General features: G+C 49.3%; 1 protein-coding gene across 7 annotated transcripts; it reads left to right on the forward strand.

Annotated features, from left to right (window-relative positions):
* The first annotated feature begins 3979 nt into the window (after window positions 1-3979).
* On the forward strand, window positions 3980-22594 carry CHPF2 (chondroitin polymerizing factor 2). Of its 7 annotated transcripts, none has more exons than XM_075214331.1 (8): window positions 3980-4526; window positions 4559-4616; window positions 4649-5583; window positions 11298-11351; window positions 15034-15305; window positions 18372-18936; window positions 20914-21096; window positions 21204-22594. In XM_075214331.1, the coding sequence occupies exons 5-8, from the start codon at window positions 15046-15048 to the stop codon at window positions 22464-22466; spliced, it is 2271 nt and encodes a 756-aa protein (XP_075070432.1). In that variant the 5' UTR covers window positions 3980-4526; window positions 4559-4616; window positions 4649-5583; window positions 11298-11351; window positions 15034-15045; the 3' UTR covers window positions 22467-22594. The 7 variants fall into 7 exon arrangements, with proteins under 7 accessions (XP_075070432.1, XP_075070430.1, XP_075070429.1 ...); XM_075214329.1 differs by having other exon boundaries at window positions 3980-4155; window positions 4236-4276; window positions 4539-5583; XM_075214328.1 differs by having other exon boundaries at window positions 4585-5583.
* The last annotated feature ends 3760 nt before the right edge of the window (window positions 22595-26354 follow it).

Below are 26354 nucleotides of genomic sequence, written 5' to 3' on the forward strand. Positions count from 1 at the left end.
TATCACAGGCTTTGGCGCCCACCTTCAGGAGCACATGGTCACAAAATGAGAAAAGTCTTCACGTGAATGTTTTTGAAATTAGAGCAACGTGGAAAGCACTTTTATCTTCATCTAAAAGGGAGGGGTCTCAGAATATTCTCAGACAACAGGACAGTGGTAGCCTTCATAAATCATCAGGGAGGTACCAGAAGCCGGAGCTTGATGGTGAAAGTAGAAAATATATTTTTCTGGGTAGAGAGGAGCCTGAAGTCAATCTTTGCATTGCATGTAGCAGCAAAACAGGATGTGTTAACAGATTACCTCAGCCGAGAGTAGATTCATCCAGCTGTTGATAAGATTTGGGATTACTCAGGTGGACATCATGGCAAGAAGCACAAATGCAAAAGTTACCAGTTTCTTCTCTCAACACAGGAGTCAGTGGCAAAAGATACTCTGACAGTTTCATGAACATTTCACCTGGGATATGTCTTCCTTCCATTGCATTCATATGCAAAAAAATGATCCAAAAAGAAAAGGAAGAAAAGATAGCAACTCTTTTATTTTGGCCTCACAGTCCGTGGTTACCTGTAGGCGGGGAGATGCTAAAGGAACAGCTTTGGCCTACAGTCAGATCTATTGCACCAAGGCCCAGTTATTAATCTAAATCCAGATAGTCTAGTGATGATGGCATGGAGATTAAGCGGAACCTTATATACCATCCAGGTGTTTTTTTTAACCTGTCTCTACCTAAACTGGAAAGATAACCTACCCATTGTAATGGCTGCCATGGAATATTTTGAAGTAAATAAATTTACAGTAAGCATAATTTACATTTTTAATATTAAGACAATTCTAGTTCATCCATTCACCCCTCTCCCCACCCCCTCCAATTATATTTTCTGTCTAATCTCTCTGGTGGGTCTTGTATCCTGACACCCTCTGGATGTTATAAATAGATGATAATGTTTGATGGCAAATACGTGTTTACACCAATGTGTCCCTTTCCAGCAATGAAATCGATAGAATGGTCTTAAAGCATCCTATAGACGCCCTGAATGTGATCTTACCTCCCAACATTTGGGTAGGCGGCATGGGAACAGGGGGCGTGGCCACACCCGGGTTAGTGCCTAGCGCTAGGCTGCCCAGTTCACTCTTCCCCTCCAGACCCCTTGCTGGTCCAAGCATAAAACACAAATACTGTTCTTAAATTCAATTCTAGTGTATGGGTTCATATCTATTACTGGCTCTGAAGATATCAGCACGATAGGATAATTTGCAGGGGCAGATGCATGAACAAACGTCACGCTATCCCCCAGAGGGTCCCTGCCGCACTATTATCCAGAGGGTCCCTGCCGCACTATCCTCCAGAGGGTCCCTGCTGCGCTATCCTCCAGAGGGTCCCTGCCGCACTATTCTCCAGAGGGTCCCTGCCGCACTATTCTCCGGAGGGTCCCTGACGCACTATTCTCCGGAGGGTCCCTGCTGCGCTATCCTCCAGAGGGTCCCTGCCGCACTATTCTCCGGAGGGTCCCTGCCGCACTATTCTCCAGAGGGTCCCTGCCGCACTATTCTCCAGAGGGTCCCTGCTGCGCTATCCTCCAGAGGGTCCCTGCCGCACTATTCTCCAGAGGGTCCCTGCCGCGCTATTCTCCGGAGGGTCCCTGCTGCGCTATTCTCCAGAGGGTCCCTGCTGCGCTATCCTCCAGAGGGTCCCTGCCGCACTATTCTCCGGAGGGTCCCTGCCGCACTATTCTCCGGAGGGTCCCTGCTGCGCTATTCTCCGGAGGGTCCCTGCCGCACTATTCTCCAGAGGGTCCCTGCCGCACTATTCTCCGGAGGGTCCCTGACGCACTATTCTCCAGAGGGTCCCTGCTGCGCTATCCTCCAGAGGGTCCCTGCCGCACTATTCTCCAGAGGGTCCCTGCTGCGCTATTCTCCAGAGGGTCCCTGCTGCGCTATTCTCCAGAGGGTCCCTGCCGCACTATTCTCCGGAGGGTCCCTGCCGCACTATTCTCCGGAGGGTCCCTGCCGCACTATTCTCCGGAGGGTCCCTGCCGCACTATTCTCCGGAGGGTCCCTGCTGCGCTATTCTCCGGAGGGTCCCTGCCGCACTATTCTCCAGAGGGTCCCTGCTGCGCTATCCTCCAGAGGGTCCCTGCCGCACTATTCTCCAGAGGGTCCCTGCCGCACTATTCTCCAGAGGGTCCCTGACGCACTATTCTCCAGAGGGTCCCTGCTGCGCTATCCTCCAGAGGGTCCCTGCCGCACTATTCTCCAGAGGGTCCCTGCTGCGCTATTCTCCAGAGGGTCCCTGCCGCGCTATTCTCCAGAGGGTCCCTGCTGCGCTATTCTCCAGAGGGTCCCTGCCGCGCTATTCTCCAGAGGGTCCCTGCCGCGCTATTCTCCAGAGGGTCCCTGCTGCGCTATTCTCCAGAGGGTCCCTGCCGCGCTATTCTCCAGAGGGTCCCTGCCGCGCTATTCTCCAGAGGGTCCCTGCTGCGCTATCCTCCAGAGGGTCCCTGCCGCACTATTCTCCGGAGGGTCCCTGCCGCACTATTCTCCGGAGGGTCCCTGCTGCGCTATTCTCCGGAGGGTCCCTGCTGCGCTATTCTCCAGAGGGTCCCTGCTGCGCTATCCCCCAGAGGGTCCCTGCTGCGCTATCCTCCGGAGGGTCCCTGCCGCACTATTTTCCGGAGGGTCCCTGCTGCGCTATCCCCCAGAGGGTCCCTGCTGCGCTATCCCCCAGAGGGTCCCTGCCGCACTATTCTCCAGAGGGTCCCTGCTGCGCTATCCTCCAGAGGGTCCCTGCCGCACTATTCTCCAGAGGGTCCCTGCTGCGCTATTCTCCAGAGGGTCCCTGCTGCGCTATCCTCCAGAGGGTCCCTGCCGCACTATTCTCCGGAGGGTCCCTGCCGCACTATTCTCCGGAGGGTCCCTGCTGCGCTATTCTCCAGAGGGTCCCTGCTGCGCTATCCTCCGGAGGGTCCCTGCCGCACTATTTTCCGGAGGGTCCCTGCTGCGCTATCCCCCAGAGGGTCCCTGCCGCACTATTCTCCGGAGGGTCCCTGCCGCACTATTCTCCAGAGGGTCCCTGCTGCGCTATCCCCCAGAGGGTCCCTGCCGCACTATCCTCCAGAGGGTCCCTGCTGCGCTATTCTCCAGAGGGTCCCTGCTGCGCTATTCTCCAGAGGGTCCCTGCTGCGCTATCCTCCGGAGGGTCCCTGCCGCACTATTCTCCGGAGGGTCCCTGCTGCGCTATCCCCCAGAGGGTCCCTGCCGCACTATTCTCCGGAGGGTCCCTGCCGCACTATTCTCCGGAGGGTCCCTGACGCACTTTCCCGTGATGTACCTTGGGTATAATGGGATATTGGGCATTTTAGGTGCATATTACCTGATAAAGCCCAGGAATAAAACAGATGCTGAGCATTGCATCCAGTATGCAGGAGAGGAACTAGGGACATGCCCTGGGCAACGCTTTAATATCTGGTTTAGTAATATTGATAATAATAATATTAGTAATACTGATAGTACTAATAATAATACTGATAATAGTATTAGCACAAACATACTGATAACATTAAAGATAATAATACTAGTGATACTAAAAATACTATGCAATAATAATACTGATAATAATAACATTGCTAGAAATACTGAGAACACTAATAATAAAACTAATTATACTAATAAAATACTAGTAATAGTGATAGTACTAATAATAATAGTGATAATACCGATAATAATACTAGTAATACTGATACAATTAATACCAACATTACGGAAAATACTAATAATACTGAAAATAATAATACTAGCAAAGATCAGTAAAAGACAATAACAGGCTGCTGTAAGCTGATATCTGATTGGTTACGTGTGTGTTGTAAGCTGCTATCTGATTGGTTACTGTTACGTTGATAGTCACATGACACCAGTCGTGCGATCCTCCTGCCCTCACTATAACGTTTCTTCCGTTTTCTCTCTTCCTCTCTATTACTAGTTCTTTCTATCCTCATTTCCTCTCTATGGTATGACAATCTATTTCCTCTCGCAGGTTCGTCTAGCCCAATTTCTCTCTATGATTAATTGTTTCTATCCACCTTCGTCTCTCTATGGTTTTTTTTCTTTCCATATAAGCTTTATTGACACGAACACAGGCAGTTTGTGCTCTCATTGCATGTAAGGAGACAGGGATGTAGTATTACTGATCTGTGTGATCTCTCCCTTCTTTCATTATTCTCTATGGTCTGTCCCTATAGCTGAGACATAAACCTGACCCAGAGGATACACTGAGGTCCAGGTCCAGGAGCCAGAGAACACACTGAGGTCCAGTACCAGGAGCCAGAGAACACACTGAGGTCCAGGACCAGGAGCCAGAGAACACACTGAGGTCCAGGACCAGGAGCCAGAGAACACACTGAGGTCCAGGACCAGGAGCCAGAGAACACACTGAGGTTCAGGACCAGGAGCCAGAGAACACACTGAGGTCCAGGACCAGGAGCCAGAGAACACACTGAGGTCCAGGACAAGGAGCCAGAGAACACACTGAGGTCCAGGACCAGGAGCCAGAGAATACACTGAGGTCCAGGAGCCAGAGAACACACTGAGGTCCAGGACCAGGAGCCAGAGAACACACTGAGGTCCAGGACAAGGAGCCAGAGAACACACTGAGGTCCAGGACCAGGAGCCAGAGAACACACTGAGGTCCAGGACCAGGAGCCAGAGAACACACTGAGGTCCAGGACAAGGAGCCAGAGAACACACTGAGGTCCAGGACAAGGAGCCAGAGAACACACTGAGGTCCAGGAGCCAGAGAACACCCTGAGGTCCAGGACAAGGAGCCAGAGAACACACTGAGCTCCAGGACCAGGAGCCAGAGAACACACTGAGGTCCAGGACAAGGAGCCAGAGAACACACTGAGGTCAAGGACCAGGAGCCAGAGAATACACTGAGGTCCAGGACCAGGAGCCAGAGAATAAATACACTGAGGTCCAGGACCAGGAGCCAGAGAATAAATACACTGAGGTCCAGGACCAGGAGCCAGAGAATAAATACACTGAGGTCCAGGACCAGGAGCCAGAGAATAAATACACTGAGGTCCAGGACCAGGAGCCAGAGAATAAATACACTGAGGTCCAGGACCAGGAGCCAGAGAATAAATACACTGAGGTCCAGGACCAGGAGCCAGAGAATAAATACACTGAGGTCCAGGACCAGGAGCCAGAGAATAAATACACTGAGGTCCAGGACCAGGAGCCAGAGAATAAATACACTGAGGTCCAGGACCAGGAGCCAGAGAATAAATACACTGAGGTCCAGGACCAGGAGCCAGAGAATACACTGAGGTCCAGGACCAGGAGCCAGAGAATACACTGAGGTCCAGGACCAGGAGCCAGAGAATACACTGAGGTTTAGGACCAGAAGCCAGAAGAGGTTCATAAATAACAATCAGGAGCTAAGGATCAGCACTATAGGATTCCAGATCTGAACCAGAACAGTAAAACCTGAGAAACAAGGGATCAAATCTAAAGTGGGTTCTCGCATAAAGACTGAGAGCCAAGACCCTGGACTGCTGCCTGATATATTCTGGTCAGGTGATCGCCCAGGTCAGTTCTGTTCAGGTTATATAATAATAATAATAATAATAATGATGAAAACAACTATATTTTCTGACTTAATCTTCCTTATAGGGTAGGAATCACATTTAGTGGGCCTGCAACTATTAAGTGTAGATAAATATTCAGAGAATTATTTCATGGCAGAGTCATCTGTGCTCGTTATTCTATCTCTGTCTGGAATAAATATGGGTCCATTTTTAATGGACTATTGACCACCAGAAGACCCCAGCCGATATTTCACATAAGCAGTGAATTACCTTCTATATTATATGTTATTTATTACATCCCCTAATTTTCCTGATTAGAAATGTTACATTATTGGTCACTTTATTTCTGTTCCAGAAAATGTAAAATTTTATTGAGCATTTTGGAATCCCAACCCATCGTTGTCAGATGTCTGCAGACTTGGGTGAATTTGGCACTTACGCTCGCCTGCGCCTGTATAGGCGGGACGGGAGGGAATGGGTGTGCAGACACAACCTAGTACACTAAGCGCATGTTCACTCAAATGCTGCTCATGCAGTCCTGCAGAAACGCCTGCTAGGAGGTGTATGTTTTACACTTGATAGTTGCCTGGACATGTCCACGCTGATGATCACGACTTATGGTAGGCGCATCTCGATGCTCTGCTCTGTATATGGACGAAGATACACTCCTTTTCCATGCCTTTTTTTAAGGGTAATTTACTCATGTTTTGTGTCCAACTTTGCATCATCACCTTAATGCAGTGGTTCCCAAACTTTTGCAGTTCACGGCACCCTTAGAGTATCCAAATTTTTTCAAGGCACCCCTCCAAAATAATTACTGAGCAGTCCTGTTTTAGAAGTAGTTGGGTCAAAAAAATGTAATAAGTATTTAGGTCAGGACAGAAATACTTATTTAGTTGTATGCAAAAATGCCCCCTCTACATCCAGACACACTGCCCCCTCTGCATCCAGTCACTCTGCCCCCTCTCACGCTGCCCCCTCTGATGCTGCCCCCTCTCACTACCCTCTGTCACGCTGTCCCCCTCCTCTGCCCTCTGTCACGCTGTACCCCTCATCTGCCCTCTGTCCCCCTCCTCTGCCCTCTGTCACACTGTCCCCCTCCTCTGTCACACTTTCCCTCTCCTCTGCCCTCTGTCACACTTCCCCCTCTTCATCCAGTCACTCTGCCCTCTGTCACCTCTCACTGCCCTCTGTCACGCTGTCCCCCTCCTCTGTCACGCTGTCCCCCTCCTCTGCCCTCTGTCACGCTGTACCCCTCCTCTGCCCTGTCACGCTGCCCCCCTCTGCAGCCCTCTGTCACTCTGCTGCCCGCTGCCCCCCTCTGCTGCACGCTGTCCCCCTCTGCTTCCCTGCTGTCCTCCTCTGCTGCCCCGTTGTTCTCCTCTGCTGCCCTCTGTCCTCTGCTGCCCTCTGTCCTCCTCTGCTTCCCTCTGTCCTCCTCTGCTTCCCGCTGTCCTCCTCTGCTTCCCGCTGTCCTCTGTCCTCCTCTGCTTCCCGCTGTCCTCCTCTGCTGCCCGCTGTCCTCCTCTGCTTCCCGCTGTCCTCCTCTGCTTCCCGCTGTCCTCCTCTGCTGCCCTCTGTCCTCCTCTGCTGCCCTCTGTCCTCCTCTGCTGCCCTCTGTCCTCCTCTGCTGCCCTCTGTCCTCCTCTGCTTCCCGCTGTCCTCCTCTGCTTCCCGCTGTCCTCTGTCCTCCTCTGCTTCCCGCTGTCCTCTGCTGCCCTCTGTCCTCCTCTGCTTCCCGCTGTCCTCCTCTGCTGCCCTCTGTCCTCCTCTGCTTCCCGCTGTCCTCCTCTGCTTCCCGCTGTCCTCTGCCCTCCTCCTCTGCTCCCCTTTGTCCTCCTCTGCTTCCCGCTGTCCTCCTCTGCTGCCCGCTGTCCTCCTCTGCTGCCCGCTGTCCTCCTCTGCTTCCCGCTGTCCTCCTCTGCTGCCCTCTGTCCTCCTCTGCTTCCCGCTGTCCTCCTCTGCTGCCCTCTTTCCTCCTCTGCTGCCCTCTGTCCTCCTCTGCTTCCCGCTGTCCTCCTCTGCTTCCCGCTGTCCTCTGTCCTCCTCTGCTTCCCGCTGTCCTCTGCTGCCCTCTGTCCTCCTCTGCTTCCCGCTGTCCTCCTCTGCTGCCCTCTGTCCTCCTCTGCTTCCCGCTGTCCTCCTCTGCTTCCCGCTGTCCTCTGCCCTCCTCCTCTGCTGCCCTCTGTCCTCCTCTGCTTCCCGCTGTCCTCTGCCCTCCTCCTCTGCTGCCCTCTGTCCTCCTCTGCTTCCCGCTGTCCTCTGCCCTCCTCCTCTGCTGCCCTCTGTCCTCCTCCGCTGCCCTATGTCCTCCTCCGCTTCCCGCTGTCCTCCTCTGCCCTCCGCTGCCGCCCTATGTCCTCCTCCGCTGCCCGCTGTCCTCCTCCGCTGCCCGCTGTCCTCCTCCGCTGCCCGCTGTCCTCCTCCGCTTCTCCCAACCATAAAAAAAAAAGAAAGAGCACATAAACTTACCAATTCGCCGGGCCCCAGCAGCCTCCTCTCTCCCGCAGCAGCTTGTTACTGACGTCGATATTCAGTGACAGCTGCGGGAGAGAGGAGGCTGCTGGGTCCCGGCGCCCGGCGGATTGGTAAGTTTATGTGCTCTTTCTTTTTTTTATGGCTGGCCCGCGGCACCCCAGTGACAGCGCCGCGGCACCCCTGGGAGCCACGGCGCACAGTTTGGGAACCGCCGCCTTAATGTATAATGTACACACACATAATATGTATTGTAACAAGGTTAGGGGAACAGGTCCCATCTCCTGGGGTAGATGATGTACAGCAGCCATGAAATTGCACAAGTCCAAGGTGTTGGTACAACTGGCCTCAGTCAGTTCTATTAAGCAGAAATAAACTAAGAAAACTTGCCTTTCCTGCAATAACTAAACACATGTCATTCCTAACTATCAAATTAAACAGAAACATAAGAAGTTACAGCGCCTATAGTTTACTCACAACAGATATCAGGCTGTCTCCTATAGAGACCCTGCAGTCCCTTCCCCCCGAGACAGAGCAGAGACTGAGACTAACCAAACTGACATCCTTTCAAAACACATCTTATAGGTGCAACCATTAATCAGTCTGCTGTCAGACTAGCAGAACAGAAGACCTGGACTTGTAAATGGAACCAACCCTTTTCTCTCCATTTGCACCCCAGGGACCCTTTTTCTTAACGCTGAACACACTTTTTTGGAAAGCTCCTTCCCACCCAAAACACTCTCCCTGGGGTTTTTCAAACATGTAGGTCAGACACCAGGGACAATCATATCTGCCCAGAAACACTATTCCTGTGTATCTATCTATTTATATTAGCTAAGTCTCACAAAGTAAAATAACAAGTATTAATAAATAAACTAAAAAAGAGGTCACAATGGTGAAACAAACAAATAAATCATATAATAAGTAATAAATAAAGAAGTATTGCAAAATAATACAAGAAGACAGAATGATCTAGACATAACATAATTCGTGAGATTCTGCAATAGTCCTAGAGATCTATCGAGTAGACTGGGGAAGTAAGGGAGAAATAGGGAACAAGGTGGAGGGTGAACCAAGGTAATAAGACCAATAGGGGAGTTGAACAGCTGCCCCCTTTTCAACACAAGTTGGAGGCAGAGAGCAGAAAGTCTTCACTTCGGGGATCAGAACCTAAATACGGGAAAGATACATTTATGTGCATATGGTTAAGCTGTATCCTGTGCAGAATCCGTAGCAACACGTCAGGGGTAGCAGTGTGTATGCTTACACCCCACCATAGCGCAGAGAGACAGGGTGACAATGTTAGTGGTAAATGGTAAAGTCCCATTACCCTTTTTGTACACATTATAATGTCATTAAATACAAATATACATTTAGTACAAACATCTTTGTTTATCCCTTCAAAATTCTAATGGTAATCTGCTTTCAGTTAAGTCCTGTGAATATACAGCTACAACATGATATAATGTAGCCACAACCCTAATGATCTGTTGTTACAGGGAGGGGTCAGGTCGCAATCAGCCACGAGAAGTGGCTAGTTTTATTGTAATCATTGTGTATTGTTGCAGGAGCCCTCCAGTACCCATTAGCGATACACCTCCTAAAAGGCACATCTCTTGCGTATGAGAAGACGTAATATTGGGTAAACACACACTGTACTGCCTACACCTGCCTGCCACCGTCTGCTTGTCCAGATGTAAAGGAGACGCACGTGTAGTACAGAAAAGTGTAACTTATGCAAAAAAAAAAAACCCACGTATGTGACAGGATGGACCGCCTACGCCACCATGTCTGTAGTTGCTGGGAACCGTCTGGGCTTACTTTGCCACCGTTCCCTTTCGTTTTCCCAAATGCGCCCTCTTTCCGCAGTAGGAGGGGATTACAAATGCTGCCACCACTGGACTCCTTATCGGCATCCAGAACCGGGTTTCTTCAGGGTAACTGACGCTGCGAGTGTACCCCGTTACTGGTGTACCTGGGCTGGTACTCCTGACCTCTTCCTATAGATCAGGGTTGCTGTGGATGGATCCCCCCTGGCCTATCACACTGGCCAGAGCTGCTGGGTAGCGGGCAGAGCGGTGGTATTGGAAAAACTGGGTCCAACCTCAGAAACAGCCGGAGAACAGATTAGATTTAGGGTCTAATCTGCAGGTCACAGGAATGCAGCAATATTGAAGATGTTTTTAAGCAGGTCTGTGAAGCAAGTGATGTTTATTTGCTCTCACACTGGTTGAAGGTACCAGTGATCAGATCAGATGAAACAAGAAGAACATTTTAGTGTACAAGAAAGTGCTTTTTATACTGATTTGGACACAGACTATTTTTAGAATCCGTAAGCAATGTGTTTACATAAACATGAATTTACATGCATTGCAAAGCCAACAATATTTACACTTATCTATGAAATTCTAGAGATGCTGTGATGTCCAGCATCTGGTTTTCAGATGCAGAGAATCTAGGAGCCATTTTTAATTAAAAGTTCCTGCATTCAATGTTGGACCTTCACACATCAAAAGATCTAATTAGCATGGGGCCCCCTCTTCAGACAGTCCAGAATACACATTCCCAAAGAAAGGTACAACCCCCAAACAAGCCACTTCCCTACATCATAACACACAAAAGACTTCCATCCACCAAGGCTTATTGTATCAGATATATACCTTAAGAAATAATGCATCTCCTTTAGCAAGATTAAACAAGAAACAAATTTCTTCCCCGAGTCTCACAAATTAAAGATTCCCCTTACCAAAATATACACAATATGAAAAATATGTGCAATTATATAAATAAGCGCTATTTCCTTTAAATAAATGAATGCCAGAAGTTATTTATCAGTGATCCAGTCACAGCATATATCCAACTGAGCCCCTTACTGACATCTGAGAAATAGTCTGATGTCTATTTTCCCTCAGCTAATCCTTTTTCCATAACGTCAGCCGATGTATTTCTCTCTGATTCAGACGTTCCCCTAGAGTAGACAGTAGTTGTTGCTGAAACTCTGCTCCGACAATCAGCTAAAACTGCTCGTTAGGCTTCTAGTCACAGATAGAACTTGTTACAGCCTATAATACACATATAATAGTCTCAGGGAAGCTGGGAAACACAAAGGTCGGTAGATATCAGACGTGACAATCAGTGTCCCTCCGCCTGTTGAGTGTGTTCGTTTGGTGTGGGATGGAGGTTGGGCTGTACCACGTGTTTCATTTTTAGAATTATTTGCTTTAAATTCATTTTTTTCAGGTGACTATGAGGCCCTTCGTCATGAAAGCTTAATGGTGGTGTTCCTATATTGTGGTAAGACAGCATGATAATATTCTACGGGGATTAATAGACAATGGACAATCCTCACTGAAATATAAGGGGGATCTTTCATCGAAGCATCATATTAAAAATATATGAATTTTGTCCATCTATCTGTCACACGTTAAACTCTGCTGAAATTTCCTGATATTACCCAGACATAATATAATTGGTGCTATGTAAATAAACAATAATAATCTATGGTATATTTTTTTGACCATTACCCCCTTTGTCCGTCTTCTGTGAGGTAATAAGTGCCTCAAGCTGAGGGATTCTGAGAGAATAGAAGTATCTATTCATGGTGTGGTCTTTTCACCAACGTGTTTATGCGGAAAACACCGATAGATATTAGTGATCAATCAGCAGCCGATAACCGCACAAATACCACCAGTGTATATAATAAGAATATTTAGACACTGAAAGTTCTCTAACTTTGTGAGACCACTGAATATTTCTACATCACTCTAAATATTTGTAAATATAGATTCCACAATGGAGACATGGTTTCTAAGAGGTCTATGTATTCAGGGAAATGTGGAGGAAAGAGCTGCATATTTCTACTCCTTCATGTGTCATGTGTCTGCCAGGGTACACGTCCAGAGAAGGGGTCAGGAGGGAAGGCAGAACGCGCCACGTGTCTGCCAGGGTACACGGCCAGAGAAGGAGTCAAGGGGAAGGCAGAACACGCCACGTATCTGCCAGGGTACACGTCCAGAGAAGTAGTCAGAGGGAAGACAGAACGCGTCAAGTGTCTGCCAGGCATCTAGAGAAGGAGTCAGGGGGAAGGCAGAACGCGCCACATGTCTGCCAAGGTACACGCACAGAGAAAGAGTCGGGGGAGGTAGAAAGCGCCACGTGTCTGCCAGCGTACACGCCCAGAGAAGGAGTCGGGGAGGTAGAAAGCGCCACGTGTCTGCCAGGGAACACATCCAGAGAAGGAGTCAGGGGAAAGGCAGAACCCGCCACGTGTCTGCCAGGGTACACATCCAGAGAACTAGTCAGAGGGAAGACAGAACGCGCCAAGTATCTGCCAGGCATCTAGAGAGGGAGTCAGGGGGAAGGCAGAACGCACCATGTGTCTGCCAGGGTACATGTCCAGAGAAGGAGTCAGGGGAAAGGCAGAACCCGCCACGTGTCTGCCAGGGTACACATCCAGAGAAGTAGTCAGGGGAAAGGCAAAACCCGCCACGTGTCTGCCAGGGTACACATCCAGAGAAGTAGTCAGAGGGAAGACAGAACGCACCAAGTATCTGCCAGGCATCTAGAGAAGAAGTCAGGGGGTAGACAGAACGCACCACGTGTCTGCCAGGGTACACGCACAGAGAAGGAGTCGGGGAAGACAAAACACGCCAAGTGTGTGCCAGGGTATGCGTCCAGACAAGGAGTCGGGGAAGGCAGAACGCGCCACGTGTCTGCCAGGGTACACGTCCAGAGAAGTGGTCAAGGGGAAGGCAGAACGCGCCATGTGTCTGCCAGGGTACACGTCCAGAGAAGGGGTCAAGGGGAAGGCAGAACGCGCCATGTGTCTGCCAGGGTACACGTCCAGAGAAGGAGTCAGGGGAAAGGCAGAACACGCCACGTGTCTGCCAGGGTACATGTCCAGAGAAGGAGTCGAGTAAGGCAGAACGCGCCACGTGTCTGCCAGGGTACATGTCCAGAGAAGGGGTCAGGGGGAAGACAGAACACGCCACGTGTCTGCCAGGGTACACGTCCAGAGAAGGAGTCAGGGGAAAGGCAGAACACGCCACGTGTCTGTCAGGGTACACGTCCAGAGTAGGAGTTGGGTAAGACCAAACAAGCCAAGTGTGTGCAGGCATCTAGAGAAGGAGTCAGGGTGAAGGCAGAACGCACCATGTGTCTGCCAGGGTACACGTCCAGAGAAGTAGTCAGGGGAAAGACAACGCGCCACGTATCTGCCAGGGTACACGTCCAGAGAAGGAGCAGGGGAAAGGCAGAACCCGCCACGTGTCTGCCAGGGTACACGTCCAGAGAAGTAGTCAGGGGGAAGACAGAACGTGCCAAGTGTCTGCCAGGCATCTAGAGAAGGAGTCAGGGGGAAGGCAGAACGCGCCACATGTCTGCCAAGGTACACGCACAGAGAAAGAGTCGGGGGAGGTAGAAAGCGCCACGTGTCTGCCAGCGTACACGCCCAGAGAAGGAGTCGGGGGAGGTAGAAAGCGCCACGTGTCTGCCATCGTACACGCCCAGAGAAGGAGTCGGGGAGGTAGAAATCTCCACGTGTCTGCCAGCGTACACGCCCAGAGAAGGAGTCGGGGAGGTAGAAAGCGCCACGTGTCTGCCAGGGTACGCATCCAGAGAAGGAGTCGGGGGGCAAAATGCGCCACGTGTCTGCCAGGGTACACGCCCAGAGAAGGAGTCGGGGAGGTAGAAAGCGCCAAGTGTCTGCCAGGGTACACGTCCAGAGAAGGAGTCAGGGGAAAGGCAGAACACGCCACGTGTCTGCCAGGGTACATGTCCAGAGAAGGGGTCAGGGGGAAGACAGAACGCACCACGTGTCTGTCAGGGTACACGTCCAGAGTAGGAGTCGGGTAAGACCAAACAAGCCAAGTGTGTGCCAGGCATCTAGAGAAGGAGTCAGGGTGAAGGCAGAACGCACCATGTTTCTACCAGGGTACACGTCCAGTGAAGTAGTCAGGGGGAAGACAACGCGCCACGTATCTGTCAGGGTACACGTCCAGAGAAGGAGCAGGGGAAAGGCAGAACGCGCCACATGTCTGCCAAGGTACACGCACAGAGAAAGAGTCGGGGGAGGTAGAAAGCGCCAAGTGTCTGCCAGCGTACACGCCCAGAGAAGGAGTCGGGGGAGGTAGATAGCGCCATGTGTCTGCCAGCGTACACGCCCAGAGAAGGAGTCGGGGAGGTAGAAAGCGCCACGTGTCTGCCAGGGTACACGCCTAGAGAAGGAGTGAGGGGGAAGGCAGAACGCGCCACGTGTCTGCCAGGGTACACGCCCAGAGAAGGAGTCGGGGAGGTAGAAAGCACCACGTGTCTGCCAGGGTACGCATCCAGAGAAGGAGTCAGGGGAAAGGCAGAACGCGCCATGTGTCTGCCAGGGTACACGTCCAGGGAAGGAGTCAGGGGAAAGGCAGAACCCGCCACGTGTCTGCCAGGGTACACATCCAGAGAAGTAGTCAGAGGGAAGACAGAACGCGCCAAGTATCTGCCAGGCATCTAGAGAGGGAGTCAGGGGGAAGGCAGAACGCGCCATGTGTCTGCCAGGGTACACGTCCAGAGAAGGAGTCAGGGGAAAGGCAGAACCCGCCACGTGTCTGCCAGGGTACACATCCAGAGAAGTAGTCAGAGGGAAGACAGAACGCACCAAGTATCTGCCAGGCATCTAGAGAAGAAGTCAGGGGGGAGGCAGAACGCGCCACGTGTCTGCCTGGGTACACACCCAGGAGTGTGAAGGGGATCAGGGAAGATTTACATCCATTGGTCCGCGAACATCAATACTAACATTAATATGTTAGCGTTGAGATGAGAGCGTTAGCCACCGGCAGTGACGAGAGCGTTAGCCACCGGCAGTGACATGTGTGATCCAGGAGTTTGCTCAGCTGGGGTTCAGACACCTTTCTTGCTATTTATTGCTGGTTGTGATATGGTTTTACTTTATTAAAACACTGTACTCTGACTATTTTTTTTCTTCATATGTCAGGCTCTCCCGTGAATGATGGGTCCAAGACTTTACCCCGTCCTGCTGGGCTTCCTGCGTCCGGCACTTCCGCTCATCCTAGGGCTTTCCTTAGGGTGCAGTCTGAGCCTTCTGCGAGTCTCCTGGATACAGGGCGATGAAAACCCTTGTGTGGACAGTCTTCAGATCCTCTCCGGGCTACAAACCGGGCGACTTAACTCACAGATGAATGACCTAAAACCCCGGATTATTCCGTACATCCGCAAGCCACACATCCCGCATAAGAAAGTGCTGCGGTGAGTCTTAGAGAGGAGTGCCGGCTTTGTGCACTTTATATATTGTGGTTCCTCTAGATGTATCCTGGTCATCAGTTTGGTTGCAGTTTCTTACTTACACCCAGAGCTCAGTTTACCTGTAAAAGTGCCCAGGTCTTGTTTTGTAGAATATGGGTCTGATTCATGCTCCAATGCAAATTGCGGTTTAAAAAAGATTGCAGAACTTGTGTAGTTGTCACATATTCAGATCCAAGCAGATCTCAAAATGCGTTTCGATTTCAGTCTGGCCTGTAGCTGGTGAAACAGTCGTACTAAGAGAAACCGAAGACTCAAATCGACCGGCTCTGCGTTGTCATGCCCTCGGCACACCCTTACTGTACATACAGCCACCCTTTTATACCCCTATTCTGCCTTTCTAGTCGTAGGCAATCGCAAGTGTCATTTGTGTTCAGACATGAATTGCATTCATTGGTGTAATGTCCATTTCTGAGCATGTGCAGAACTATTTCATGTAAGATACGGCACACAAATGAACTTATGTCCATACAGGAATCGGGCCCTTTAAGGGTAGTATACATATCTCATATCCTATATACTTTGTGCTGCTGAGGACCCTGCTCCTTCCACTATATAACTCTCAGTATGTGTCTTCCTGCTGCTTCCATTCCCCTCCTGAGATCATGTCACTGCCCCTGTCACATGAGGCCTGTCCTCACTAACATCACTCATCTCCTGATATACTCTGTGCTGCTGGGGGACCCTGCTCCTTCCACTATATAACTCCCAGTCTGTGGATTCCTGCTGCCTCCATTCCCCTCCTCACATCATGTCACTGCCCCTGTCACATGAGGCCTGTCCTCACTAACACATCACTCATCTCCTGATATACTCTGTGCTGCTGGGGGACCCTGCTCCCTTCACTATATAACTCTCAGTCTGTGGCTTCCTGCTGCCTCCATTCCCCTCCTCACATCATGTCACTGCCCCTGTCACATGTAGCCCTGTCCACACTAACACATCACTAATCTCCTGATATACTCTGTGCTGCTGGGGACCCTGCTCCTTCCACTATATAACTCTCAGTATGTGTCTTCCTGCTGCTTCCATTCCCCTCCTGAGATCATGTCACTGCCCCTGTCACATGCAGCTCTGTCCTCACTAACACATCACTAATCTCCTGATATACTCTGTGCTGCTGGGGACCCTGCTCCTTCCACTATATAACTCTCAGTCTGTGGCTTCTTGCTGCCTCCATTCCCCTCCTCACATCATGTCACTGCCCCTGTCACATGCAGCTCTGTCCTCACTAACACATCACTCGTCTCCTGATATACTCTGTGCTGCTGGGGAACCCTGCTCCTTCCACTATATAACTCTCAGTCTGTGGCTTCCTGCTGCCTCCATTCCCCTCCTCACATCATGTCACTGCCCCTGTCACATGCAGCCCTGTCCTCACTAACACATCACTAATCTCCTGATATACTCTGTGCTGCTGGGGACCCTGCTCCTTCCACTATATAACTCCCAGTCTGTGGATTCCTGCTGCCTCCATTCCCCTCCTCACATCATGTCACTGCCCCTGTCACATGAGGCCTGTCCTCACTAACACATCACCCATCTCCTGATATACTATGTGCTGCTGGGGGACCCTGCTCCTTCCACTATATAACTCCCAGTCTGTGGATTCCTGCTGCCTCCATTCCCCTCCTCACATCATGTCACTGCCCCTGTCACATGCAGCCCTGTCCTCACTAACACATCACTCATCTCCTGATATACTCTGTGCTGCTGGGGGACCCTGCTCCTTCCACTATATAACTCCCAGTCTGTGGATTCCTGCTGCCTCCATTCCCCTCCTCACATCATGTCACTGCCCCTGTCACATGAGGCCTGTCCTCACTAACACATCACCCATCTCCTGATATACTATGTGCTGCTGTGAACATTCATTTGATCTGGTTAATACACATGGATGAGCAGAATTGATGACAATAAGGTGCACCTGAGATATGAGTGAAACATAAGAATTACACCATATCCATGAGTTTCTCAGGTTTTTTTGTTGTCATTAGATAAAAGCAGTACTTTTTATTTTATAGTTTTCTGCCGTAGGAGAACAAACGTTTAGCAACGAGCACCATTTTCACTTTTATTACTTATCCTGTGTCTCTGATCTGTAAGAATGATATTATAATTCTTACACCCTCATTAGCATACCTTACATAGCCTAGCTTTACTACATTCCCACCCTCTGTAGCCAGAGTCTTTCAGTCCCTCCCCAAATCCTGAGGGACACGGACGGGGGTTTGGGGTGAGGGGGTGTGGCCACGTTGTAAGGATCCTGTATAAATCTATCGGTAAACAAATACAAGTTCTGTGGCCAGGCGAATCATCTCCTGGGCCAGTGGTTCCCAAACTTTTGCAATTTGCGGCACCCTTAGAGTCTCCATAATTATTTCAAGGCACCCCTCCAAAATAATTACCGAGCAGTCCTGTTTTAGAAGTAGTTGGGTCAAAAAAACGTAATAAGTATTTAGGTCAGGACAGAAATACTCATTTAGTTGTATGCAAAAATAATACATATAAATCCAAGGGAAAAGAATATTTTTATATATTTTTTTCAATTCTATTTCTGTCAAAGAATAATTGACAGTTAACTCACACTGTGCCCTCCTTCATCTCCACACACGCTGCCCCCTCTCACTCTGCCGCCTCTGCATCCAGTCACTCTGCCCCCTCTGCATCCACTCGCTCTGCCCCCTCTGCATCCACTCACGCTACCTCCTCTGCCGCGGCCAGCCAAAGAAAAAAACAACAACTTACCAATCCGTGCGGCGCCCGGGATCCAGCATCCTCCTCTCTCCCGCAGCTGTCCGTGCGGCGCCCGGGATCCAGCATCCTCCTCTCTCCCGCAGAGGATGCTGGGTCTCGGGCGCCGCGTGGATTGGTAAGTTTTTTTTTCTGGCTGGCCCGCAGCACCCCTGGGAGCCACGGCGCACACTTTGGGAACCTAGGTCCTGGGCACTTGTGGTTTTATGTATTTGATATCACATTTCTCAACCTTACAGATATTTCTGTCATCCACAGGACTCGCTATATCCAGTCTGAACTTGGCTTCAGAGAACGCCTCTTAGTGGTAATTTTGTCGTCTCGCTCCACGCTGAACTCCCTCGGTGTGGCAGTAAATCGGACTCTCTCCTCTCATGTAAGCCGTTGGTTATTCTCCACTGGGGCCCGCACGTCTAAGGTTCTCCCAGGAATGGAAGTGGTTTCCCATGGAGATGAGCGACCAGCGTGGTTGATGTATCATACTTTACGCCATGTGGAGACCCATCTTTTGTCCACTTATGACTGGTTTTATATTTCCCAGGATGACTCCTATACTAATGGGTACCACCTGCAAGATCTTGTAAATCACATGAGCCCCGGGCCACCTGTGTACATTGGACAACCCATGGAGTTCATCGGTGGCCAGGAGGAGTGGAGATATTGCCACGGAGGCTCTGGGTACCTTCTCTCTAGGACCCTTCTGCTCCGCCTGGGGCCGCATTTGGATTTCTGCCGTTCTGATATACTTGGCTCCCGACCGGATGAATGGTTGGGGCGCTGCCTGCAGGACACCTTGGGTATTGCATGTGTGGCAGAATATCAGGTAATAGATGTATAGATTATGGAGAAAGAAACTAGTCTCTACCAGGCAAGTCCTTAGATAAACCATGTCAGGTATCATCAATATCTATTATAGTGACTTGATCAAAGCTCTTAATTACTGTCTGTCAGAAGAGAAGGAAGAATCTGAATCTTATAAACTTCCCCAATCATTGTAATAGCGGAACAGACTACAGAAGAAGTGGTGGCAGCAGTCACAGGGCTGGTTGGTATTCTATATGCCAAAGGTGGATAGGAGTAGTAGGATCTCATGAGAGATTCACAAAAAGGGTCCAGAGTCACATGAAGAACAATAGTTCAATATACTACTCTCAGAATTGTTGGGAACACGGTTGTCTTATCAGATTTGTTCCCATTTTAAAGAGTTTCTGGTCATTTTTTACATCTGAAGATAACAGGAAATGAATATGTCAGAACATATTTACCACATACATGGCACCTTTTAAAATTTCTCCCCCCTCACTGTGCGATCCCCCTGGATGGTCAGCATGGGGCTGGAAGTTGGGAATTGGGGTCTGCTAAAAAAAAAGTGTGCCCCCCCTCTTCCCCCTAGAATACCCAGCCCCCACTAGGGCTCTTCCCACATCCCTGGGGTGGTGGGTGTGGGGTAATTAAAATAATTTTATAATAAAGGCGCAATTTTGCCTTGGTGTACTATAGGTCTCAGCAAACCCAGGCTGCCTTTAAGTTTGGGCATGCTGGTGCTTGTACTTTAAGCACCAGCATACCCATGGCTGCCACTTGGGGAACCACAAGTGCCAGCATGCCCTCCTGGCACCTGGAGAACTATTGGTATTGCTATCCTTATTTACTCTAATTACTGTTAGAAAGTGGCCCTCAGGGATAAAAAATAGTAGTCTCTGGGGTCAATAAGATAATTATATATAATTATCACTAAAAGGAAACAGCTGAATCCATTGAGCCAGGACAGAACATGAATGTGATTGGGGAACATAAGTCAGTTAAACAGTATGTAAAGGAACAGTCAATAAGATTTTGTTACAGTGTAGTCTTGACTCTAAACATAAATATATATTTAGAGAGAATGAAAAAGATTGGAAATATTTTATCTGGAGAGCAAAGTATTACACAATATCATATATCCAGAATGGTTTGACTAACAACAAAATGAGAGATCATATTTGGAAGATCGGAGATCTGTTCATCTTATGTTATTGCTATGAAATAATAGGGTGAATAGAAAGTTAAACTAAATAATACTGTTGAATTCATCCCTACACGTTTGACACCTCTGAGAAACATATTGAGGTACATACTATATACATCTTAATAATAACCACAACTATCGCGGTGGCACTCATTAAAACGATTACCGGATCCCCGACAGGAATACACCGAAGGCGTATTCCACGACAGACTGGTAATACGGACACTATGTTTGCAGCTGTTAACCTGTTTTTTTAAGGAGCCGCCGCCTGTACAATCTATTAGGTTTTGTAAAGAACATTGTACAGGTCATTGCTACCTGTCGAGTTCTTCATTCGTCGGCAGTGTTTTAGGTCAGTGTTTGAACGTGTCCGTATTTCCAGGCTGTCGTGGAATATGCCTTCGGTGTATTCCTTTTGGGGAGTGCGTTGCCGGGGATCAGGTACCCCACCCAACTATCTGGAGTCTTCAATAAAGGACTGATTATAATGAAGTAGTAAAGCCACGAATATAAACAAGGACAATACAAGTACAGCACCGGTATTATTCTACTCTCATGTCACAGATTATTACTTTATTTTATTTCACTGTGTATTGTTTTATAGATGTACAGAAATAGGTCATTTTAGAGAACTGGGATAAAATACTATAAACATAAATTTGACCGCAGGATGACAATCTTCCTTCTTTAGCATATTGAGTCATTTATAATATATGTTTTCTGCTAGTAATTGACGTATGTTATATATTTTTCCTCTGTGTGGTCAAGTTATAACTGGTAATCTCCTGCCAGGGTTTGCGGTACGTGTCATTTGCCCTCCCAAGAAATACAGATGTGGAAAATCTAGATGAAACCGCGTTGGGCGCCTCCCTGTCCGTTCATCCTGTGAGGGATGCTGGACTCATGTACAAACTACAGCGTAAATTCAGCCAGATCCGACTTCACAGGACATACAGCAAGATCCAACGCCTCCAGGTAATGAGCAGTTCTGTCTTCTCCGTCTCTTCTCCTAGAGATCACATAACCCTGAGACAACTTTACTCTGCCCCCCCATTGTCTATTATTGTTTATTTCTGTTTCAGAATGAGATGCGGAATGTTTCCTCTCTGACCCCAAATGGAGAAGCCAATCTCTTGTGGCCGATTGGTATAAATCCACCTTTCAGTCCAACATCACGTTTCGATTTGTTGACTTGGGAGTATTTCACAGAGACCCACACCTTCTCCTGCCCTGATGGGGCTCCTAAGTGCCCTTTGCAAGGTGTATGGCTGCTGGATGTACAACAAGTCTTGGAGGAAGCTACGGATCAGCTGAATCAACGCTACCACCCGTGGCTCCGCTTTAAAATGCATCACCTGCTCAATGGGTATAGACGCTTTGACCCTACACGAGGTATGGAGTATACACTGGACCTTGTGCTTGAAGCTACCACTGAGAGGGACCATGTTGGGGTGATAACCAAACGCCTTAATCTCCTGCGTCCCCTGGGCCTTGTAGAAATTCTTCCTATGCCATACGTGACAGAGGCCACACGAGTCCAGTTGGTGTTGCCCTTGATGCCTACTGATGCTAGCCATATCGCAGGTTTTCTTGATGCCTTTGCAACAAACCTCCTTGACCCCCAGGATAATGTGGCCCTAACTGTACTGCTGGTATATGGAATGGGCTCCTCTGGACAAGAGAAGGATGTCTTTGAGGAGGTGCGTGGCATGGTATCAGAGTTGGAGAGGAGGTATTCATTACTGCGTGTGGAATTGTCTAGTATCCACACAGAGTTGCCATCTCAGGTTCGCCTCATGGAGTTGGTATCCAAAAAACATCCAATGGACACGCTTTTCTTTCTGGTGGGTGTTTTGAGCGAAGTGACGACAGAGGCTCTGAACCGTTGTCGGATGAATGCCATTAGCTCCTGGCAGGTTTTTTCCCCAGTCCATTATCAGGAATACAGCCCTGATGTATCACGACACAGTTTCTCTGCTCAACCGCCTGCAGACTTTCTACGCGATGGACACTTTGACCGACTCGCTTCTTCCGAGTTCTGCTTCTACAACTCTGATTTTATGGGGGCGAGAAGCAAAATGGCAGCAGAAGTAGGTGTGCAGGAGGAGGACGATGAGGACAATGGGAGCATAGAACTTCTGGAACTGTTTCTGCGGCACTCGGACCTGCATGTTTTTAGGGCGCTAGAGCCAGCATTGGTGCAGAGGTTCTCCCTAAAAAAGTGCAGCTCCCATCTGTCAGGTGAAAGTTATCACCGCTGTGTGCTCAGCAATCTGGAGGCATTGGGCTCCCGGGGTCACCTTGCAATGGCTTTGTTTGAGCAGGACCAGACCAACAGTACATAGACTGGTACCAGTGAGAGTGTTATTACAGATACAAGGTCTGCAGCAATATACATTAATACATCAAAGGGCCGTGCACAACTTTTGTAAATATGCAAATAAAATATATTTATATTTGTGGTTTATACTGATCACTAGCTGTGTGTGTATTTTATATAGATATAATAACCCTAATATGACACTGGAGTGTATACTTAGAATAATGGAGGTGATGTGATTGAGAGTCTTACTTAAAACATTTTTCACTTCCACTTTGGGGTATAGAGGACTTGTGTTGGAGTGGTAGACACTTAGTTTGAATGATTGAAAATCGTTTTCACGGAAGCTTTTCCGCTTCTGTACCCGCAGCCACAGGATCTTCAGGTTTTTTTTAAAGGGCCATTGAGTAGGTCATCTTTCTTTGTCCTGCTTTGAGCAGCATGAGCTATGCTGTAGCGGGGTTCTCATGGGTAGTCTTGTCTGCCGCCCTTGCCTACTCCCTGGAACGGTGTAGATCAGCGACAGACAGCAAAGTTACAGCCCCTAGTCTCTTCTGGCAGTCAGATTGAGAAGGGGCTTGCAGCGGTCCTACCTGGCTTCTATGTCCTACATCTTCGACCTCGCAGGATCTTCGGTAACCAGGGCAACGTTCAAGTGAGGACTAACGAATAAGGTAAGACCCGTACTAGGGACAAACAAGGCAAGAGAGTCTGTCCCAAGTGGACAGTGCCATGTTTGGACTGGGGCAGGAGGGGGAGGAACTCAGTAGTGGTCACCTCCTCTTTGGAAAGGCCACTAGAATGGAAAGGCTGCTGAACATTTCTGTGGTGTCAGAAGCTCCTCTGTGATAAGATTAATATCTGTTTCTAACCTCTTTACTGACAACTATAGAGAATTAGTTAATCCTTTTCTGAATTTGGGAAATTTTAGAAAAGTAGCGAGTTGCTGTTTCAATCCATCATGGAATTGGCATGGCTCTCTGCATGTCCTAAGGAGGTAACTGACAATATCCCTTCTATTTCTTCACAGAATGGTTTGCCTCAAAAGTTACCAGAGCCCATAGCCGTGGTCCAGGAAACACCTTGGGTCTGTAACCTGGTGAAATCGGTCCAGGGCTTGGAGCACGTCTTCCTCTCTGGGGAAATTGCTGGAAGCATTGTAAGCTCCAGGGATCCACCCAGGTTCATTTTCTCTGGGGTTACAAATTAAATTTTTCCTCTCAGGAAAAGAGGGTGAGATTCTGGGGGACTCAGATTTTGAGGACTAAACAGTTTGGGAGGATGACTCCTCTACCAGACCAGGGTGTTGCACAGTTGGTTTTAGCTGTGACAGGATGGACCTCCTATGCCACCCTGTCGTGTTGCTTTGGACCGACTGAACCTGGATTGTCACTGTCCCTTTCTTTATAGCAAATGCACCCCCTTTTAAACTATATGGTGCACTGTTCTGCCCGCACCAAACTCCTTCACCGACACCTGGAACTGCTTTCTTCTGGGTAAACTCTTGCTGCTAGTGGAGCCCCTTGCTGGGCCTTTGGGCTGGTATCCCTGACCTCTTACGTCAGATCAGGGTTGCTGTGGATGGTTCCCCCTGGCCTGTCACACTGGCCAGAGCTGCAAAGTAGTCGGCAGAGCATTATTAGACGCTGAGTCCCAAACCTTAGAACAGCCGGATAATGGATTAGATTGGTCTAATCTGTAGGTCACAGGAATTACAGCACGTAAGTAGGCGCAAAAGCAGGATCTTGAAGCAGTGATGTTTATTGCTCAGAAAGGGTCTTTATAAAGACTGTTGCACTCAAGTTAGAGGTACTAGTGATGATCCAGAAATACAGATGGTATATATATATTTTACATGGACAGCAGAGCTCTCTATAAACAGTTTAACACAGATAACACAGCCCCCTGCCCCTTTAACCAGTCCAGACTGATTCATGAAGCTAGCAAGTAAATCAGCCTGGAGGGTTAGGGACCACGTGCTGCCAGGGAGAGGGGGATTTGGCCACCTCACCACCCCTGGTGCCAGTAAGTATATGGAGAGAGATTTATCTATAAATCTCATACCTAAAAATACTGCCAGGTGTTAGGGATCACGGCGGCCGCGGGCGCCGCCGCGACTCTTCCGGGTTCTCTGGGGACGCCCCGTCTGTTGCTACGGCAACAGGGGCGTCACTTCCGGTTTCAGCGTCCCGGTTGCCTGGGCAAAACAACCGGGACGCAGGGGAGCTTCTGGCGCTGCGCCCGGCCAGCTGTCAAACAGCCGGGCGCGTGCGCATAGGGGGAGATTGAGTCAGCCGTGCAAGGCTGTAGTAGATCAGTCAATCAGGGCTGATTAAGGACTTAGTTTACCGCTATCACTCTGCCTTCTCCATTGGCTGCAGGATCTGCATTTTTTTTATGCTGCAGCTGAGGACACATTCTGGACTGTGTCCTGATTGGCCATCAGTACTATTTTAGGCAGTGAGGACTGAGCCTCACTGCCGGTTATAGCATTCTGCCCTCAGTCCTGCTGACTGCTTGTGCTATCTGTTTGGTTCTTGCTACCTTGGATTGACTACCCGTGTTTTGACCCCTGCTTGTTCTTGGACCTGTGAACCTTCTCTACTGACCTCGACCTTTTTGCCTGGATTCCGGATTTTGCTTCTCTGCCTGTGTGTCTGACCCTTTGCTTGTCTCTGGATATTGCATCTGTGCTTGTGACCTTTGACCTAGGATACTTCTTAACTACAGCCCGCCAATCACTCCACTCCTGGGTACTCCTTTAAGTCAGTATACGTTACTCGACCCTCAGTCGGCCCGCAGCCAAGTCTGTCCCCACCCCTAGGGGCTCCAGCGAACACCGGGCCTTCAGAGTAGACCCCGAGTTTCACTGTACTGGCTTGGGAGTTCCTAACATTATAACCGACCAAGGAAGATTGGTATCATACGGCCATGGACAGCGAGGAGTCGAATCTGTCCCCAGCCCAGATTCTGGCAAATCGGATACAGGCAATTTCCCAAGTGGTGCAGAATTTATCCCAGCGCGTGGTAGTCCGAGAAGGGGCTTCCAGAGACCTGCAGCTCCAGCAAGTCCCCGCTGGTGACACACCGGAGCCTAAGATGAACTTGCCTGACCGATTCTCTGGAAGCAGGTCAGCCTTCCGTAATTTCAAAGAGAGCTGCAAGTTGTACTTTCATCTGAAACCACGTTCCTCTGGTTCTGAACAACAAAGGGTAGGGATCATCATCTCTTTACTCCAGGGTGACCCTCAGTCTTGGGCCTTCTCCTTGCCTTCAACAAGCCCAGCCTTGCAGTCCGTGGATGGCTTTTTCCAAGCTCTGGGGTTATTTTACGATGACCCAGACAGGGTAGCCTCAGCTGAGTCTCATCTCCGAACGCTAAGGCAAGGACGTCGCTCCGCGGAAGAGAATTGTGCGGAATTACGGCGATGGTCCACTGATAGTGCCTGGAACGACCCTGCATTGCGAAGTCAATTTCGCTTAGGAATTACCGAGCAGATTAAGGATTCCTTAGTCCAGTATCCGATATCCGACACACTGGAGAAGTTGATGCAACTTGTTATAAAAATTGATCGTCGGATCAGAGAAAGGAAGACTGAACGGGAGTCCTCTGCTCCTATGGACGTTTTCGCTAGCTTCGATAACACTTTGCCCGATTCCTCTGAACCCATGCAGTTGGGCGCTTACCGCTTGCCTCCGGAGGAACGCTCCAGAAGACGCTCACTAGGCCTGTGTATGTATTGTGGTCAACCAGGCCACTTAGTTCGTTCATGTCCCAACAAGCCGGGAAACTCCAAAGCCTAAGTGCAGGTGAAGAGGTGCGCTTGGGTCTTTAGATTACCTCTTCAGAAAATTCTTTATTAGTCCCTGGACGTCTAACTTTCCGTGGGAGATCCATGGACCTGAAAGCTTT

Source organism: Mixophyes fleayi, chromosome 5, assembly GCF_038048845.1.
Source record: "Mixophyes fleayi isolate aMixFle1 chromosome 5, aMixFle1.hap1, whole genome shotgun sequence".
Taxonomy (NCBI): Eukaryota; Metazoa; Chordata; class Amphibia; order Anura; family Limnodynastidae; genus Mixophyes; species Mixophyes fleayi.

Coding starts and splice junctions, on each gene's coding strand:
- CHPF2 (XM_075214331.1), top strand. CDS start 15,046: ATGATGGGTCCAAGACTTTACCCCGTCCTGCTGGGCTTCCTGCGTCCG. Junction 15,306..18,371: donor CCGCATAAGAAAGTGCTGCG/GTGAGTCTTAGA, acceptor TGTCATCCACAG/GACTCGCTATATCCAGTCTG. Junction 18,937..20,913: donor CATGTGTGGCAGAATATCAG/GTAATAGATGTA, acceptor ATCTCCTGCCAG/GGTTTGCGGTACGTGTCATT.